Raw genomic sequence first — 17256 nt, 5'->3', positions numbered from 1 at the left:
GGTCTGATGCCTCTCCTAGAGTCCTATGGCATCTGCGTTTACTTGTGCACACACCTTCACATGGACACACATCCAAATAATTTTAAGAATTAAAAAAATAACATAATAACAATGATAAAGATAGAACCCTAAGAGTTTATGGCATTAGCAATTACTATAAAATTTGCATTTATATTTTACAAAAAGCAAATATCTACAAAACCATGCTTTTTTTGTTTGTTTGTTTTCAAGACAAGGTTTCTCTGTAGTTTAGGAGCCTGTCCTGGAACTAGCTCTTGTAGACCAGGCTGGCCTCGAATTCACAGAGATCTGCCTGCCTCTGCCTTCTGAGTGTTGGGATTAAAGGCATGCGCTGACACCACCCAGCCAAAATCATGCTTTTTGATTTTTAATTATATACTTGCAGATCTATGTGAGAATGTGTATATGTGAGAACAGGTGCAGGGCAGGCCAGACCCCCTGGAGCTGGAGTTACAGGCAGTTTTGAGTTACCCAGTAGAGGCGCTAGGAACCAAATTCAGGTCCTCTGTGAGAGCAGTGTGTGCTCTTAACCAGAGACGCTTTTCTAGTCCCCCAAAAACATTTTATAAATGGCATTTCTGAATACAAGCTCAAGAACTAATTTTATGTAAATTAGTGGCATGCCTTGTCTTTTCTGATTCTGTAACTTCTACAGAAACAAAGGACCTGGCAGAGGAGCCCATCCACAGACCCACTGTTTCTCTGGGCATCACTGTGCTTGCCAGACCTGCACATGGAACCACAAACATGGCACAGACCTCTGCAAACCAGAGTCCTCCATCTGCACAAACCTGTCTGTTGAGTCTCCTGGTCCAGGGGAGAAATTAATACTGTTGCTAACTAAGTTTTGTCATCTCTACTCGTTTCCACTGATAACAGCGAGTAGCAGGCTGCCAAGGGGAGAGAACGGGAGAGAAGCTGTATTCACTCAGCTGCAGACCTCTCTCCCTTCCTAGGAACCTTACCGCCTTCCTAGATTCAGATTTGCAGAAAGAGAGAACTATTTTTTATTTTTTTATTTTATTTATTTATTTATTATTTTTTATTTTTTATTTATTTTTTTTTTTTTTTGGTTTTTCGAGACAGGGTTTCTCTGTAGCTTTGGAGCCTGGTCTGGAACTAGCTCTTGTAGACCAGGCTGGTCTCGAGCTCACAGAGATACGCCTGCCTCTGCCTCCCGAGTGCTGGGATTAAAGACGTGCACCACCACCGCCCGGCTGAGAATTATTTTTTAAAAAGCTGTATGGAAACCTACTACTCTGTAGTTAATTTTTAAAAATTTTTAAGGAACTTGAACACAGGCACTCTGCACAGGTTATTAATGAAAATCTAGCACCTGATATGGAATATCCCTTCCAACCTTTCCTTAAAGACTTTTACAATTGATAGGTGTTTTCCACCTCAAATCCCACCCTTATCTCCCATTCACTCTGCGCTAAACAAGAGCAAAGCAAGGCATTAGTGCTCCATTTGGCTTTAAAAGTACAAGGTACCCAGGCCTGCTTCGTAAATTCCAACTGCACGACAAATTCTGACATGATTTCCTGAACACATATTATCTAAACTCAGATTACCTGGACAGTGTTGTCTTGTGTTTGTTGAGGTTGTCTTACATGAGGCAATGAAGGAGGACTCCCCAATTTTCTATCCAAAAATACTTCTTTGCTGCAAGCGTAACACCACACTCGAAGAGTGGTGAGGTTCACAGTCAGATAATGCTTGGTCTCCTACACAGCTCACAGGAGGGAAAATGTGCTTGAGAATGATTCTGCAAAGGAACAGCTAATCTAGAACACACACATAAACACATCAAATACTTCTACAGAGTAACTGTAGATGCTTACATAGTAACAACACCTAACCTCCTCTCCAAGTTATTCTAGCATCTGTTTCCCCTCATTCACAAGATGAAGATAAACACAGCGGTGGAAGCTCCTCAGCTCTGCATCAGCAAAGGAGAGCAGAAGGACACAGTATGGGCAGTACAGCAACACTGCTGGAATCCCAGCAGCCAAAGGATCACATGCTTAAGATCATCTCCACTGCACAGCGGATCTAAGCCCCACCCGGGATACATGACATTTTTTTAGGGAGTTGGGAGTGCTAGTTTGTTTAATCTAGGAGAACAGAACTACAAAGGAACACACATTATTTAAATGGAAGCACAATACAACTCAAGCAACAGTTGGTCAATAGCCTTTCTCAAAGGGAGCTTTGTGTGAGCGCACAGAATATACAAGATATGATTGGCTAATTTCTCAATTTTCTAAGGGATGGCCATAGAAAGTACCACTTCCAATGCACAGGGAAGAAACTGTACAATGTTGCCTTAGGACTGGAAACGTTGGTTGAGACTAGCTGCTGCAGATTATCAGTGGGCATCTAAAGAGAGCATTCATTAGAGAAACTTAGTTTAAAGTGGAAGATCTACCTAACAGATCTGAGATTCACATCAGAGTCACATGGGAAGTACCACATGGGAGCGATGTCAACAGCACTCAGTCAGAATGGTGTGTAGAGCAGGGGAAAGGGCAAAAGCTGGATCGCGAGGAAGGGAGTCAGGCAGTCAAACCTGCACTGGGCAGCAAGACAGCTCAGCAGGAAAAAGCACTTGGTACAAGCTTGACAACCTAAGATCAAACCTACAACCTACAGAGGAAGGGCATCCTCTGACCCCCACACATGGAGTGGCACACACATGCCTCCAACACACAAGCTAATAAAAATTAACTTTAAAACGAACAGAAACCTACACATCTACACTAACTTCAACCTCCATGTCTGACACTACACCTGTAATCTCCACACACATCCATGTATGCTTACTTCTTTTATCAATACTCAACTACAGTCATGTATTAAGGCTAATTTTCTCAAAACCCCACCCTCCGACCTTTCACTGAGAACAAGCAAAGTTTTAGTGAATATATTTTCTAAAAAGCAAGAACTCTAGGCTGGTGTGCTGTCACATCTGTGGTGTGACATACAGGAGACACAGGGAGGAGTCCAGAGTCCAGGCCAGGTTGGGCTAGGCTACACAGAAGCCTAGCAGGCATCAGTCACAGTCTGAACTAATGTTACACGGATTCTCCGCTCCTGCAAGCTCTTCTGAAAACACTCTCGCACGGCCAGGATTCAGCTCAGTGCTGACCCAGCGCATGCTCGGCTTAGGCGCAGCCCAGGATCCAACTCCCAGCCCCAACACGGCTGTGCGGCCCATCACCACGTAAATACCTGCGAGTGCACGGTGCTGTGGTCGACCTGCGACTCGCCGCAGCCGACGTAGGAACACCTGTCCTGTGAATAAAAGGCACGCATGTTATCACAGACGCACTGAGTTCACAACAGCATGACAACAGTCCCACTTAAGTTCTGATTTTATGTTTTAATTCTACGATTCCTTCCCAAAGTTAGATAACGTAACTACACGCCATCAACCACAAAGACCAGACTAAGTATTTCAAAACTGAAAGTTATCCCAACTTCAATAAAAAAATAAAGATAAAAATATGAGTGGTTCACTAAACTCTACAAACATCTGAATTAAAATTCATCCAAAGTTTGAACCTTAATTTTTTGTTATTATTTTAAAAGTATACTCACATAAAATTCTTTAATGTATCAAAAATTGTGATTAATATGTATAAATTTACAATAGCAGACTTTTCAGGAAACCCATACAAACACATACACACCTCCAGGCACGCCCACAGATTGGGCCCTCTGACTCTGCAGTCCTGGCAAGCTCCCTAGGAGAGTAAACACAGGAGATATTTGCTATGTCGGGGAACACACACAGTTCACTATAGCAACACACAAGTTTTAAGTTTGACACGAGTGTTCTATTAATTTACTTAAATTTGTATTAAAGAGGAAAGCAAGTATGGTTTTTTTAAGGATGATTACAATATAACTTACATGAGATTTTTGTATCAAATCCTCTTTTGTTATTTCACCAACTGAATCCAAATGTGGACAATGATTTCGAAAAGTCGTCATTTCTTACACTTTTTTCCCTGTTTTTCAAGGTTTTCCAAATCAAGCAATATCTACAGGAAAAATGACCCAAAAATTAATCACAAAATGTTAACAAGCTAACAATGATTAAAGCAAAAGATGAAATAAGAAACATACATGCTCACCCTGCAAAGCACGTGCAGACGCACCTGGGGCTGGTGACTGATTAGGAAGGGGAAGACTGACTCTCAAAATGCTGTCCTCAACTTACACACACACACACACCCGCAGCACACATGTACCTAAACACACGCGCATGCACGCGCGCACACACACACTCACACACACAGATAAAAATAATGTAATAATTTTTAGAATTTGAAAAATTATTAAGTAAACTACACTGTGGACACAATTTAAACAGTTGCTAACGTTCTTACTCCTGTTTTTAAGATAACTTCTCTTCTTTCCTTTTTATGCCCCTAAGCACATGCACTGCCAGTCAAGAGGGGAGAACTGGATTCAACTGCTCTTTTAACTTAGCTACAAAAGTAAACAAACAAATATATAAAATAATGGGTTTTGGTATGGAACAACATACGGTATAGAACAGTGATCCCAACTAAATAAAAATGAGACAGAACTACGATTATGCCCCGTGCTCCTGGAGAGACATCCAGACTTCAGAGCAGCGAGGGTGAACCGCTAACAGGCCAGGCAGTCTCAGAGGTGAAGGGGCAACAAGGAACTTGGGAAGCCCAGGGTGACTGGCACTCACAGGGTACAGTATCCCAAGCATCCCAGAGAAAAGAGCAGACAGGAACCAAGCTCTGGAAAACCAGCAGGGCTGCCATCACAGACTCATCCAGCACTAATGAGTGCACAGCTGGATCATGACATCCCTTCTCAGGGACGAACAAGGCTGCTTGTGCTGCCACCGGCCACAGCTTTAAGACTGCTAACACAATGGAGGACAGCATCCAGATGCAGTGCCTCAGCAATGAAAAAAAAACCATCCCTGCTAACTAAAGCTATTTCGGTACTGCCTTTTAAAAGCTCAAAGGGAAGTCTTTAAAAAAAAAAAAAAAACAATGGGGGAAGGGGAAAGGAGTACTGGAGAGATGGCTCAGCATTAAAGGACGCTGGCTGCTCTTCCAGAGAACACAATTTCACTTCCCAGCATCAACATGGCTTCTCACAACTGTCCATACATACCTCCACTTCCAAGGGGATCCTGTGCCCTCTTCTGGCTGCTCCATGTACCAGGAATACATATGATACACATAAAATACATGCAAGCAAACACTCATAACCATAAAACAAAAATAAATCAAATTTTTTGTTTGTTTGGTTGTTTGATTTTGGTTTTCGAGACAGGGTTTCTCTGTGTAACAGCCCTAGCTGTCCTGGAACTTGCTCTGTAAAGCAGGCTGGCCTTGAACATACAGAGATTCATCTGTCTCGGCCTCCTGAGTGCTGGGGCCACCACCACCAGGCTTTTTATTTGATTTTTGAGACAAGATTTCATTATGTAGCCCCGATCAGCCTGGAACACATTACATTAGACAGGCTGGGCTCCATCCAGTTCAGTGCCTCTCATGCCTCTGAGTCCTGTATTACCCTAGCTAGCTCTATCTTTAAAAAATAACAAAGTAGAAGACACTCAACATTGGACTCTGGTCTCCACTTGTACACACACACATAGCATAAAAGAACCTTTAGAAACAGAACTTTGGAAAAGGCTGAGGTTTTTTTATTTTTGGTTGGTTTGGTTTTACAAGCCCAGAGCCTTGTACATGCTGGTCAGGTGCTCTATCAGTGAGCTGGAACCCCAGTCAGCAAGGGTTGGTTCTTTTGCTTTATTTGTTTTTGTTTTTCAAGACAGGGTCTCTCTGTATAACAGCCCTGGCTGTCCTGGAACTAGCTCTATAGACCAGGATGGCCCTGAACTCACTAAGATTCACCTGCCTCTGCCTCCCAAGTGCTGGGATTAAAGGTGTGTGCCACCACTATCCAGCAAAGGGCTCGTTTTTAAAAACAGATTTTGCAACAAGATTCTTTTCCAAAGGGACTGTAACAATGTCTACTCCACTAAAAAGTAAAACCTCCTTCTGACACAATTTTCTCTACACATGATCAAGGTGTGGCACACGCAGGCAGAGGACAGAGCCAGCTCAGCCTTCGCCTGATCATTCAACCTGCACAATTTAAAATGCTGATGACCTCTTCTGTCTTCCTAGTAGAGTACAGAATAGAGCATCTCCCAGATGATGAAGCATGGGAATACAGCTGTAATTGAAACCCATTTCAAGATTTCTGTGATACAAAACTTGGGTTGTACATAGGACAGAAAATGTGGCATCTGGTTTTCTGAGTCTACCTTATTTCATTTAACATGGTGACTTTCAGTCCATCCATTTGTCTACAAGTAACATAACTTCATCCTTTTTTATGGGTGAATAAAACTACATCGTGTAGCCAGGCGGTGGTGGTGCATGCCTTTAATCCCAGCACTCGGGAGGCAGAGGCAGGTGGATCTTTGTGAGTTCGAGGCCAGCCTGGTCTTCAAAGGGAGTTCCAGGACAGGCTCCAAAGCTACAGAGAAACCCCGTCTTGAAAAAAAACCAAAAAAAACCCAAACTACATCGTGTACATATGCCACATTTTCTTTACCCACTCATTTGCTGGTTCCACACTCGACTACGATGACTAGAGCCTCAGTAGCCATGGACGTGCAAGCGCCTATGCGATGTGCTGGCTTAGATCCCTTCAGGTACAGAGCCAGCAGGGCACAGCTGGACATTCTGTCTTACAGGCTGGGGAACCTCCCATCCCGATTTCCACAGCGGCCACAGCATACCCCACCAGCAGCACCCCTCCCCATTCTCCCCAGCATGTGTCCCTGTCTTCTTGAGGCCAGCCACTCTGCTTGTCAGCAGTCTGAACACAGCTTTAACTGGTATTTCCCTGGTAATGCAGCATGTTCATGTTGAGCATTCCCTTCAAATATTTAATGGCCATCTGTAGTTCTGCTTTTGAGAATTGTCTGTTTGTTTTCCGGTTAGTTTACTGGATGATTGCTTGGGGGAACGTTTACCTTTTGGGTTCTTCATAAACTCTAGCACTTATCTTCGATGCTCAGTTGACAACACATTTTCCTCTCATCCTGTAATCCTATCTCTTCACTCTTGAAGTTCCTGAACTTTTTGGCATTTTTTTGTTGTCATTTCCTGTTCTTACTTAGGGTTATTTTGGTTTTAATGTGTATGTGTGACTGTATACTAGTGTGTGCAAGTGCTGGTGAATGGAGACTAGACCAGGCGTCTGTTCCCCTAGTGCTGGACCGCTGGGAACTGCACCTAGATCCTCTCGAAGAGCCGCCCAGTCCACCTAGGCTCCGCCAGTGGCTCAGATGTCTTCTGAAAACTGGTCTTGCTGAACTTTATCCAGTACCTCTCAGGGGACTCACAGCTTGCCATATTTCTTGCTTCATTTGCTGATAGCATCTATGATCAGATCTGGTAAGCAATGATCCCTATGCTGGGCAACACTCTCCACTGAGCCAAACAAGGTGGCTAGCCCGTTCCTTCCTATGTACACCCACTGGGTAATACTACACTACCCACTCTGTGTTTCGTGTGTGGGTAGCATTTTTCAGAGATAAGAGCATGTCAGACAGTATTCGTGGAGCAACATTTCCAGCAGGGGACAGAGGGTTTTCCTCATGATGACGACGTCTTAAGTGAAAACCATCTGTTATTCTGCTGCTTTCAATGACAAATTCCTTTTGTCATTGAAGATTCTGTTTCGCTTTGGCTTCGGTTTTTCTGAAACAGGATCTTGCCGTATAGCCTTGGCTGGTCTAGAACTCACTCTGTAGACAAGGCTGGCCTTGAACTCAGAGATCGATCAGCTTCCGCCCCCCAAGAGCTGCGGTTAAAGGCATGTAGCACCATGCCCAGCCTTTTCAGTCCCTTCAAGATAACTTGTTAATTCAAATTTTTAGCTCATGGATCAGTTTTACTCATTTTGACACACACCTGTAGCAGCAACCACACAAGAGACCAAGGGAGAATGATTACTTGAGCCCAGATCTGAAAGACAATTTGGACAACAGGGTCACATTTGGCCACAATAAAAAATTAAAATCTGGGGCTAGAGAGATGGCATAGACATTAAGGTATTTATTGGTCTTGCAGAGGGCCTGCATTCAGTTTCCAAAACCTACATGGTACCTCAAAACTATCTGTAACTCCAGATGCAGGGCTCTGAACCCTCTTCTGGACTCCTCAAGCACCAGGTATGAACATGGTTCACATACGTACATGTAGGCAAAACGCTAATACACAAAATAAAAAATTTTTAATAAAATATGCTAGGCTTGGTGCTACACGTCTATAATTTAGTTCTCAGGAGATGGAGGAAGGAGAATTGGAAGTTAGAGGCCAGCCTGGGAAACACAGTAGACCTTGTCTTAAACAAAATAGGAAAGAAAGGAAGAGGGGGAAAAAAGGGAAAGAAACAAAAAGGAAACAAAAAGCAAGCTATACATGTCCCTTAAGGACTTCTGCTGTCTGCTAGTGGAATGGGAAGGTTCTCAAGGCTGCCTCAGAGAAAATAAAGGGGTGGGACTGAAAAGGAACTTCTAAAATGGCTTTCCCCTTAAGGAAAAGAGAAAAAAAACAAAAAAAGCTAAACAGAAAGCCTTCTGTATTCCTGTTACCTAGCTTTAGTAAGTTGTTTCAGTTTGGCAACAAAATGATCCTTTAAGAAGGATGTGTTGGGCCGGGCGATGGTGGCGCACGCCTTTAATCCCAGCACTCAGGAGGCAGAGGCAGGCGGATCTCTGTGAGTTCGAGCCCAGCCTGGTCTACAGAGCTAGTTCCAGGACAGGCTCCAAAACCACAGAGAAACCCTGTCTCAAAAAAAAACAACAACAAAAAGGATGTGTTCGTTATAGTGTATTCAGATGCAGTTACAACAACTAAATCCTTTAATTCAACTTCTAAAGAACACACAAAAACGGCTGGACAGTAGTAGTGGTGCACGCTTTTAATCACAGCACTCGGGAGGCAGAGGCAGGCAGATCTCTGTTCGAGGCCAGCCTGATCTACAAGAGCTAGCCCTATGACAGGCTCCAAAGTTTCAGAGAAACCTTGTCTTAAAAACAAACAAAACAAAACACACACCAACCCTGATGACTTGAGTTCAGCTGCAGTGACCCACATGGTGAGCGGAGAGAACCAACTCCTCAGCTTCCCTCTGACCTCCACAAAGGCACTGAAGCCCATGCCCGCACACCCATAAAATAAAACATCAAAACAGATTTTAAAGCTGATTCTTGTACTTCATACAAATACCCTATGGAGCAAACCCTTCACACTTGTGTGAAGCTCCACAGTTCACACAAGCAGTCCCGAAACATCCAAATCATCCTTAACTTTTTATTTTTAAAAAGTGAGTAAAATCTCTAGTCTCTCTTCCTAGAAATACCTGTCTAATTAGAATGTCCAGTCAGTGAGAGTCTAGGTCTATTAAGAGCATAGTCTCCATTAAAGGGTGGTGGTGACACACCTCTAATCCCCGCACGTGGGAGGCAGAGGCAGTTGGATCTCTGTGAGCTTGAGGCCAGCCTGGTCTACAGAGTGAGTTCTGGGACAGTCAGGGCTACACAGAGAAACCCTGCCTTGGGGGAAAAAGTCTCCTATTTTTACATCTGTGGAGTCCACTTCTAACACTGCCACAATTATTCAGACCAAAGCTTAGCTTCAAAGTACCAGCCCTCACTCCAAACAAAAATCCTTTGAGATCTGTCAATATAAAGCAGTATTTCCTACAAAGAAAAAACTCTGTCAGCTATGACACCTATGAACGACAGTGGCCAGCACACAGTGACTGTGGGCGCAGCAGTGGTGTGCACACCTTGGCAATAACCAACTGCTCTCACTGGACTTCAGAGCCACGCAGGAAGGAAATCATGCCTGGTTCTGGAAACCCAGCCTGATTACCTGGGCCTAGTAAGTCAAGCATCTTGGGGAACCTACAAATATCACTTTACTAAACCAGCCTAACTCCTAACTACATTGTAAATGTGTGTCCTCATGCCCTAAGTCAAATGCAGTCCTCACCCTTCATCAGGGAAGTTCCTCTCTGCAACAGAGACCATTACAGAAAACTACAACCAATAAAATGCAGAGTTGTGGGGCCCAGCTCCAACTGACATGCCTATAAAATAACTCTGTACCTAAGGTTCAGGGAACACTGCATAAGATGGAGTGGGAAGACTGTATGAGCCAGAGGACCAGATGCTTTTCTGTGAGACTGTGTCTCCTAGTAACATCAGAAGTGATAGTCTCATGAGCATGACTGACCAAGCATGAGAAACTATAGACTGGAGAAAACCCACAAGACCTCAACATTGCAAAAGAACTACGGTGGCTAAGAACTGCTGAGAGAGAGAAGACAGTCTTCCCCAGGGCAGAGCACGCCAGCTGGTCATCCACTACCACGTGGTCAGCCATGAAAACGTTCATACAAGTAACTCAGCAGATTATATTTAGGAATATATATGTATTCCTAAGTGTAAAAACAATTAATAAAAAACCTGGCCATGCTTTAAGGAGCTTAAGGGGGGAGTATACGGGATAGCTGGGCAGAAGGAAAGGGGAGGGGAAATGGCATAATTACACAATAATCTTAAAAATAAAAAGAAATAATAAAAAAACCCTAACCAATAAGTAATAAGACATGGTCAATTTTAGTTTATCTAGTTGAATTAGTTCTGACAGACATGGGAGAGAGGGGTTAACAAATTTGACACAGGCCTAATAAAAGCCTTAAGTAATCTGAGCCTTAAGTCTTAACTCAAAAAAGATCAAGAACAGTCATTGGCACCACACAGTAGCCCCTGCCTATAATTCCACCACTAGGGAGGCAGAGAATGCCCACAAGTTTGAGAATGGTCTGTTCTACATAGTGAGTTCAAGGCCAGCCAGAGCTACACAGACAGAAACAAACGGTCAGTCATGAACAACTCATCTGGAGAGTGCAGCTAGGTGGTCCTGTGTCTTTCCGGCAGAGGTGAGATGCACTCAGTGGTCCTGTGTCTTTCCGGCAGACGTGAGATGCACTCGGTGATCCTGTGTCTTTCCAGCAGGCGTGAGATCCCAGGTTCCTTCTCCAGCACCACACAAACTACTTATTCAGCCAGCATAAAGAAAATGGTGGACCTGTTTGCACTCTCACTGGATAAGGATCAGCGAGCACAATGGAGTAAACCCTGACAGGAGTGTCAGCACACGCCTTCATCCCAGCCCTGAACTGGAAGCCAAAAACTTGTTAGTTCAAGGCCACTCTGGCCTACCCAGGGCGACCTGGTCTCAAAACGAAAGAGTAAAGAAGAATTCTAAGTCATCTGAGTAATGCTGCCACAAAACCAATAAAAATTTCCTTCTTTGGGATTTCATAATCAGTTGAAAACTGTCAGCAAGAGTCTCGTTTATGTCGCATTCAGCTCCATACCTTCATTAACTCACAGTAGGTCAGGTCAGGATTGCTACAAGCCCTGGAAACAGACTAATTGTTAATGCAGGCCTGACACCAGCACTCGGTGCGATTGGTGGCTCTCAGAATGACCATTCATCTTTATCAATCACTCCTGCTCCCACCTGACACTCATTCCTTCATTCTCCTGAAACAACTGATTTGAAGGCCCATGACAGGTGGCTTTCCACCATCATTACTCTGAAATTCCCTCCTTACTTTCTAGTGCTGAATTCTGGTTGTTGTCTTCACCACTTCTCAACTCCATTCCTTGTAAATCACACCAGGACTGTCTTCACAGGAACACACTGCCACAGTGCCCTTTGGACCTACCTGAGGCCTCACGGCAGCCGTACAAATGACTTCCGGGCACACTCCAGGGTCCCACCCCAGAGCTCTGCTCACCCCTAAGTTCCTCTACCACTCCAGGAGCCCGCCTGGCCCTCACAAGGGAACCTTTCTGGAGCAGTCACAGTCATCAAGGACAGAGGTAATTAGGAAACAGCACACCGCAGCTACACTGGGGACAGCTCCAGAGTCTCTGCAGCAGTAAGCCCTCGGTGGCCCGTCCTTAGAGGCGGTTCTGCTCACGTCTCACATCTGAAGCAGCACGCACACCCATATTGTTACCTAAGTTCTGAGTTCAACAGATACTGTGAAAGCCTCAAAGACGATGTAGATCCCAGGATGCACGCACTGAAATATCACACGGAACCCCACCATGGTGTACAGTCAATTCATGTTCATGTAAAGAAACCAGGGAGTCCACGATGCCAAGATCTAGTTTAACCTGAAGCTACCCAAGTTAATCTTCCAGTCTCTGTGACGGCCCTAAGAATTCACTCTGTACAGGGCTGGGAGCAATATGGAATGTCTCCCTCGACTTAACGTCCAAGAGACCTTTCCTGTTATTTATTTATGATGAAGCAAGGACGGAGAAAGGTTGCAGTGCACTGTAAGGACATTCATTAAGACGGGAGGCAAGCTGGCATAGTGACTCCTGTCTTTAACTCGGGAGGCAGAGGCAGGCAGATCTCTGAATTTGAGGTCAATCTGGTCTACCCAGTAATTTTTTTATTTTGTCTTGGTTTATTGAGACGGGATTTCTCTGTGTTACGGCCCTGGCTGTCCTGGAACTCTGTAGACCAGGATGCATTTGCCTCCCAAGTGCTAGGATTAAAGGCATGTACCCCACCCCCTGGTTTACACAGTGAGTTCTAGGATAGCCAGGGCTAAATAGTCTTGTTGGGGAAAATGTATACACCCTAGAATGGGTGCAGGCTTTTCAAGTTCAAGGCTAGCCTGAGCTACACAACAAGTTTCTGCCTGGGCTACATGAGATTCCATCCAAATAACTAAAAAAGAAAAGAATGAAGGAGGGAGGGAGGGAGGGAGGGAGGGAGGGAGGGAGGGAGGGAGGGAGGGAAGGAAGGAAGGAAGGAAGGAAGGAAGGAAGGAAGGAAGGAAGGAAGGAAGGAAGGAAGGAAAAAGTAAAAAGTTCAAGGGGCTGGAGAGATGGCTCAGCGGTTAAGATCAACCCAGGCTCTTTCTTTAGTAAGACTAGTTTCAAAATAACAAACAAGCAGCCAGGAGAAACAAAGACGTGCAAGGCCCTGGGTTTAATCCCAGCAAAGACCACACTCAACTAAGATTTTAGAAACCCTGAAGCTTCCTTTTCATTTCCTAGCTGGTTCCAGGGAATAGAGTCCAGAGCCTTGCGCATGCTGACGAAGAGACCTCTCACTGAGCTACAGCCCCAGCCCCATTCCTTGCCTTCACTAGACTCCAGTTATTGACCTACCTAATCTTACGAAGTCACACAAACGCAATATTTGGTACAACACTGTTTCTTAAATATGAGTCCTCGTTATATATATAGACTGCTCATAATTCATGTGCCCTATATGTATGATTTATTTGTATTATTTTCTGTGTTGGTGTGTTTGCTGGTATCCATGGAAGCCAGAAGATGGAGTTCAAGCTACCTGGCTAGGAATTTAAGTCAAGACTTCAGCAAGCACTCTTAACCACTGAGTCATCTCTCCAACCCCATGCATGTACCTTCATACAGAATTTTATCAAAATGCTCCCGAAATCCCATGTAGAGTTTTAGCAGTTTTAAAACTACACTAATGGACTAGACCTGCAGCTAGGTGTTAGTCCATGTGGCAGTGCATGCCTCCAGTCCTGATCACTGGGGAGGCTGGGAGAGGGAAAACATGGAGGTCCCAGGTCAATCAGAGCATCAGGGTAAAGCACATTATCTCCTTATTTCCTTATTTTTAAAACAATTCACATTTCCTCTCTTAAGAGTATTGCAGCATTTTACATTATTTTCTTGAAGCACACAGTCTTGCTGTGGCAGGGCAATTATGTACTGTAGTTCAAGCACTTGGCCGGAGTAAAAGAATCAGGGGTTCAAGGTCACCGCTACTGCACAAGTTCAAGGCTAGCCTGTGTCAGTCTCTCTCGCGTGGTAAGTCACATCTCCGTCCATATATCCATCCACATATACATACATTTATTTATTTATTTATTTTGGGGGCAGGGGTTCTCTCTGTAACAGCCTTGGCTGTCCTGGAACTCCCTCTGGAGACCAGAACAGATTCACTTGCCTCTGCCTCCCAGGGGTTGGGATTAGAATGTGCCACCACAGCCGGCTCAATCTTTCTAATCTTAATCTTTATCTCAATTTTTATCACAGGCTGATTTGGCAATGTGACTTCAGAAGGAAATGCGGCTCCTTACACAATCTTGAAGCTCCCTCTGACTTGGGGAAAGGCTACTGGCATTCTTCAGAGGACTGGGGTAAGAGCAGTAAAATTCTGTAAGGGAAAGGTTCCTGAAAATCAGCAGGTCAGCTTTACTGCAATTATGTAAAAAGATTTGCTTATGCATGGTTCACAGAACTGAAAAAGAAAGCAACTGGAAGTTGGTTATTAATTACATCAAAAATGACCTGTCATCATAAGTCCAATATCCGTGGTGTGTACGGCAGGTCAAATGTATTATTGTAGGATTTTTTTTTTGAAGTGTCTTTTTTTCTCATCTTTCCAAAGCAAATGAAATAGCAAAACTACAAGCACAGGGTAAGTTACTAAAGAGAAGTAACATTATCAAACAGTAAGATTCTCCTGTTTCCCTCTATGTATATTAACAGTATGAATTCACTACTGCCATTTAGGCTCTTAAAATCATCAGACTGCCTGTTGCCATCGTCTGACTTGCTCTGACCTCTCAAATGCAGACGGAAGGAGGAGAAACGGTCCCATTCTTTCATTTGCTTGCCTTTGAAATAGGGGCTACTGTAGCCCAGGCTAATCTCCACGTCCTTTTCTTCCTTCCTCTGCCTCCCAAATGCTGGTATTTCTAGGCCTGAGCTATCTAGCCTGACTCTCATTATCTTTGGTAACAGGGTTTTCTTAAAGTTAAAAAAAAAAAAATCATCCAATCAGACAAAAAATATTTAACTAGACTTGGTGGCAATACACTTAGAATCCCAGCAACTTGGAGGTTGGAGGCCAGACAGACCTGTCTCAAAAATAAAAAAGGAAAAAGAAAAAATACTTTAGAATTGTACATCAATCACTAAGTCTCGAGACCATTGGTAAAATGTATCCTCAGTTTAGAATCTGCTCCAGCCAGGATGTCAGCCCCTGTCTCCATTTTGCAGGCCTAATACTGATTCCAGGAGAATGTAAACCGTAACAATCTTTAGGTGGAGTGCAAAATCCCTAAGGCAATCAGACGCGTTACCTAACAGGCCAACATTACGAATTTTCCGACGAAGAGCATTCTGTATTTGAAAAACATTTAAGCACTTAAGGAAAGCACACACACACGGTGGAAATGAGACCCGAACAAAAGCTGCGGACCGACAGACGCTAGGACTGGACTCGACCCAAACGCAGAGTCGGCCGAAGACACCGGGACGATGACACCTCGCTTTTCCCGTCCGTAGCAATGAATAACGGGGCGGCGCGCACGGGTCTCGTCCCCAGACCCCGGTCGCTGTCTAAGGAGCCGCCCGGCCGGGCCGCGCGCGGGTGCGAGCCACAGCCCAGGCGCGCCCGCTCGCCCACCCTCTCTCCCGCCCTCCCGCCGCGCTCACCTCCGCCGCCGCCCGCCGCCCGCCGCCCGAGCGCTCCTCCTCACAGCCCTGCGCGCTCGGCTCCGCAGGGCCGCAAAACTGCTCGCAGCGCGGCCCTCGGGATCCCGGCCGCAGCCCGACGCTTCCCTCGGCAGCCGCCGCTCCTTCCGGTGTCTCCGCGGCCGCAGCAGGCTCTGGGGGCGTGGCCTAGCGGAGGGCACGCCCCGGGGCGGAGCCTCGCGTCTGGCCTGGCTTCTCCGTCAGGTCTGCGCTTGCCTGGGGCCTTGATAGGGAACCGCAACTGACCTGTCTGCTACCTTCTATTTCCCGGTTTTGTTCGTAGTCTCCCACCCGCTGCAGTCACAAGACGACTTCCCAAGGTCTCGTCGCGGTACGTTGCTGACTGCAGTACGGAAAACCACTGAAAGGTCTCAGGGTTGCAATCTGAACTCCTATAAATTCTGCACTAATAGGCTGGGGCAGGAGGATTACCATGACTTCCAGGCTAGCCTGTGCTACCGTGTGAGGCATTAACACTTTATATATATATATATATAAAAGAAATATTAGACCTACCTCAATTCAACTCTAATCCCAACCCTTGTTTGTCTTCTTACTTCTTCAAGACCTACACTCTCTGGGAGCAATTGCGTTTCTCTTTTCCACATAGACAAAGAAGAAATTAATCTCTACCATTTTCCACTAGGTCAAACTCAAGATCAAATAAAATATTTATTGAAACCTTGGGATCTTCTCGGTGCTGAGAGCACTGGGGGAAAAAAACCAACTTCTAGTTGTGAGTCTGTTGCATTTCCCTGGGTTGATTTTAACAGATGTGAATAAAAACTGCTAAGCTGAAAAAGTTTGTCAGCTAGGCGTGGTGGTGCACCCCTACAGACCCAGCACTTGGGGGCGGCGGGAGGCAGGATTGTGAGTTCCAGGCCACCCTGGATTACAGAGTGAGACCTGTTTATCTGATTACCTCCAACGGTTTGGTCTCTATGTGGGAGGACGTATCCAAATGTTATGAAAGGTGTACCGGCTCCATCAGAAGCAGGTTACTAACTCGGGGGCCTCTACTTATTCTTCCGGTGGAGGTGGAGGACACTAACCTTGAAACCACATTCTCTGTGGGGCCCGACACGGAGGAGACGGAAGCGTCCCACTCAAGAGGGTCTCAGTGGGTGCCGCTATACTCTAATTTCGGCCGATTGCAAATATTGCTTCTTTGCTTTCATCGATATCCAAATTAATAATATTTTCAATTTTCACTGAATGACTGTTCCCAGGGAGTCCATTCCTAGTCACCCAGAGAGAACAACCAGCAGACCAAATAAATGTTTCCATCCGCATGCATCCTGGTGACCAGTGGATTTAATTGGGGTTATTCAAGCATGGACCACTTAAAGGGCAGCTGCACCACCATGAGTATCTCCTATGCCTCTAGCAATTGTTAACCACGTATTTTTCCTCAGAGATGGGAGGGGCTACATGAGCCTGGGAGCCCGCCCCTCCCTCCATGGGGAAAAATGCTAATGAATCCCATCTGGCAAGGGTGCTTTGCTGCTAACCAGAGAGTCTCTGATGAACTGTCCCAGAGGACAGAGTACCATACCGTGCATGTTCACTACATACAAGGATTTGGG

At 45.1% G+C, this 17256-nt stretch overlaps 1 protein-coding gene across 2 annotated transcripts in view; it reads right to left on the bottom strand.

The window, feature by feature from the left end:
- Positions 1 to 15784, bottom strand: part of Usp33 (ubiquitin specific peptidase 33) — a 51244-nt gene extending 35460 nt beyond the window's left edge. For both annotated transcript variants that reach the window (XM_057793392.1, XM_057793393.1), the window contains exons 1-5: positions 15632 to 15784; positions 3940 to 4070; positions 3717 to 3770; positions 3256 to 3318; positions 1596 to 1748 (exon numbers count right to left, since the gene is read on the bottom strand). In XM_057793392.1, the coding sequence (XP_057649375.1) occupies positions 1596 to 1748; positions 3256 to 3318; positions 3717 to 3770; positions 3940 to 4020 (351 nt within the window). In that variant the 5' untranslated portion in view covers positions 4021 to 4070; positions 15632 to 15784. The remainder of the gene's footprint in view (positions 1 to 1595; positions 1749 to 3255; positions 3319 to 3716; positions 3771 to 3939; positions 4071 to 15631) is intronic.
- Positions 15785 to 17256: the final 1472 nt, after the last annotated feature.

This window comes from Chionomys nivalis, chromosome 18, assembly GCF_950005125.1.
Source record: "Chionomys nivalis chromosome 18, mChiNiv1.1, whole genome shotgun sequence".
Lineage (NCBI taxonomy): Eukaryota > Metazoa > Chordata > Mammalia > Rodentia > Cricetidae > Chionomys > Chionomys nivalis.
Note: the sequence above shows the minus strand (reverse complement) of the source record. Positions and strands in the feature narration are given on the sequence as shown.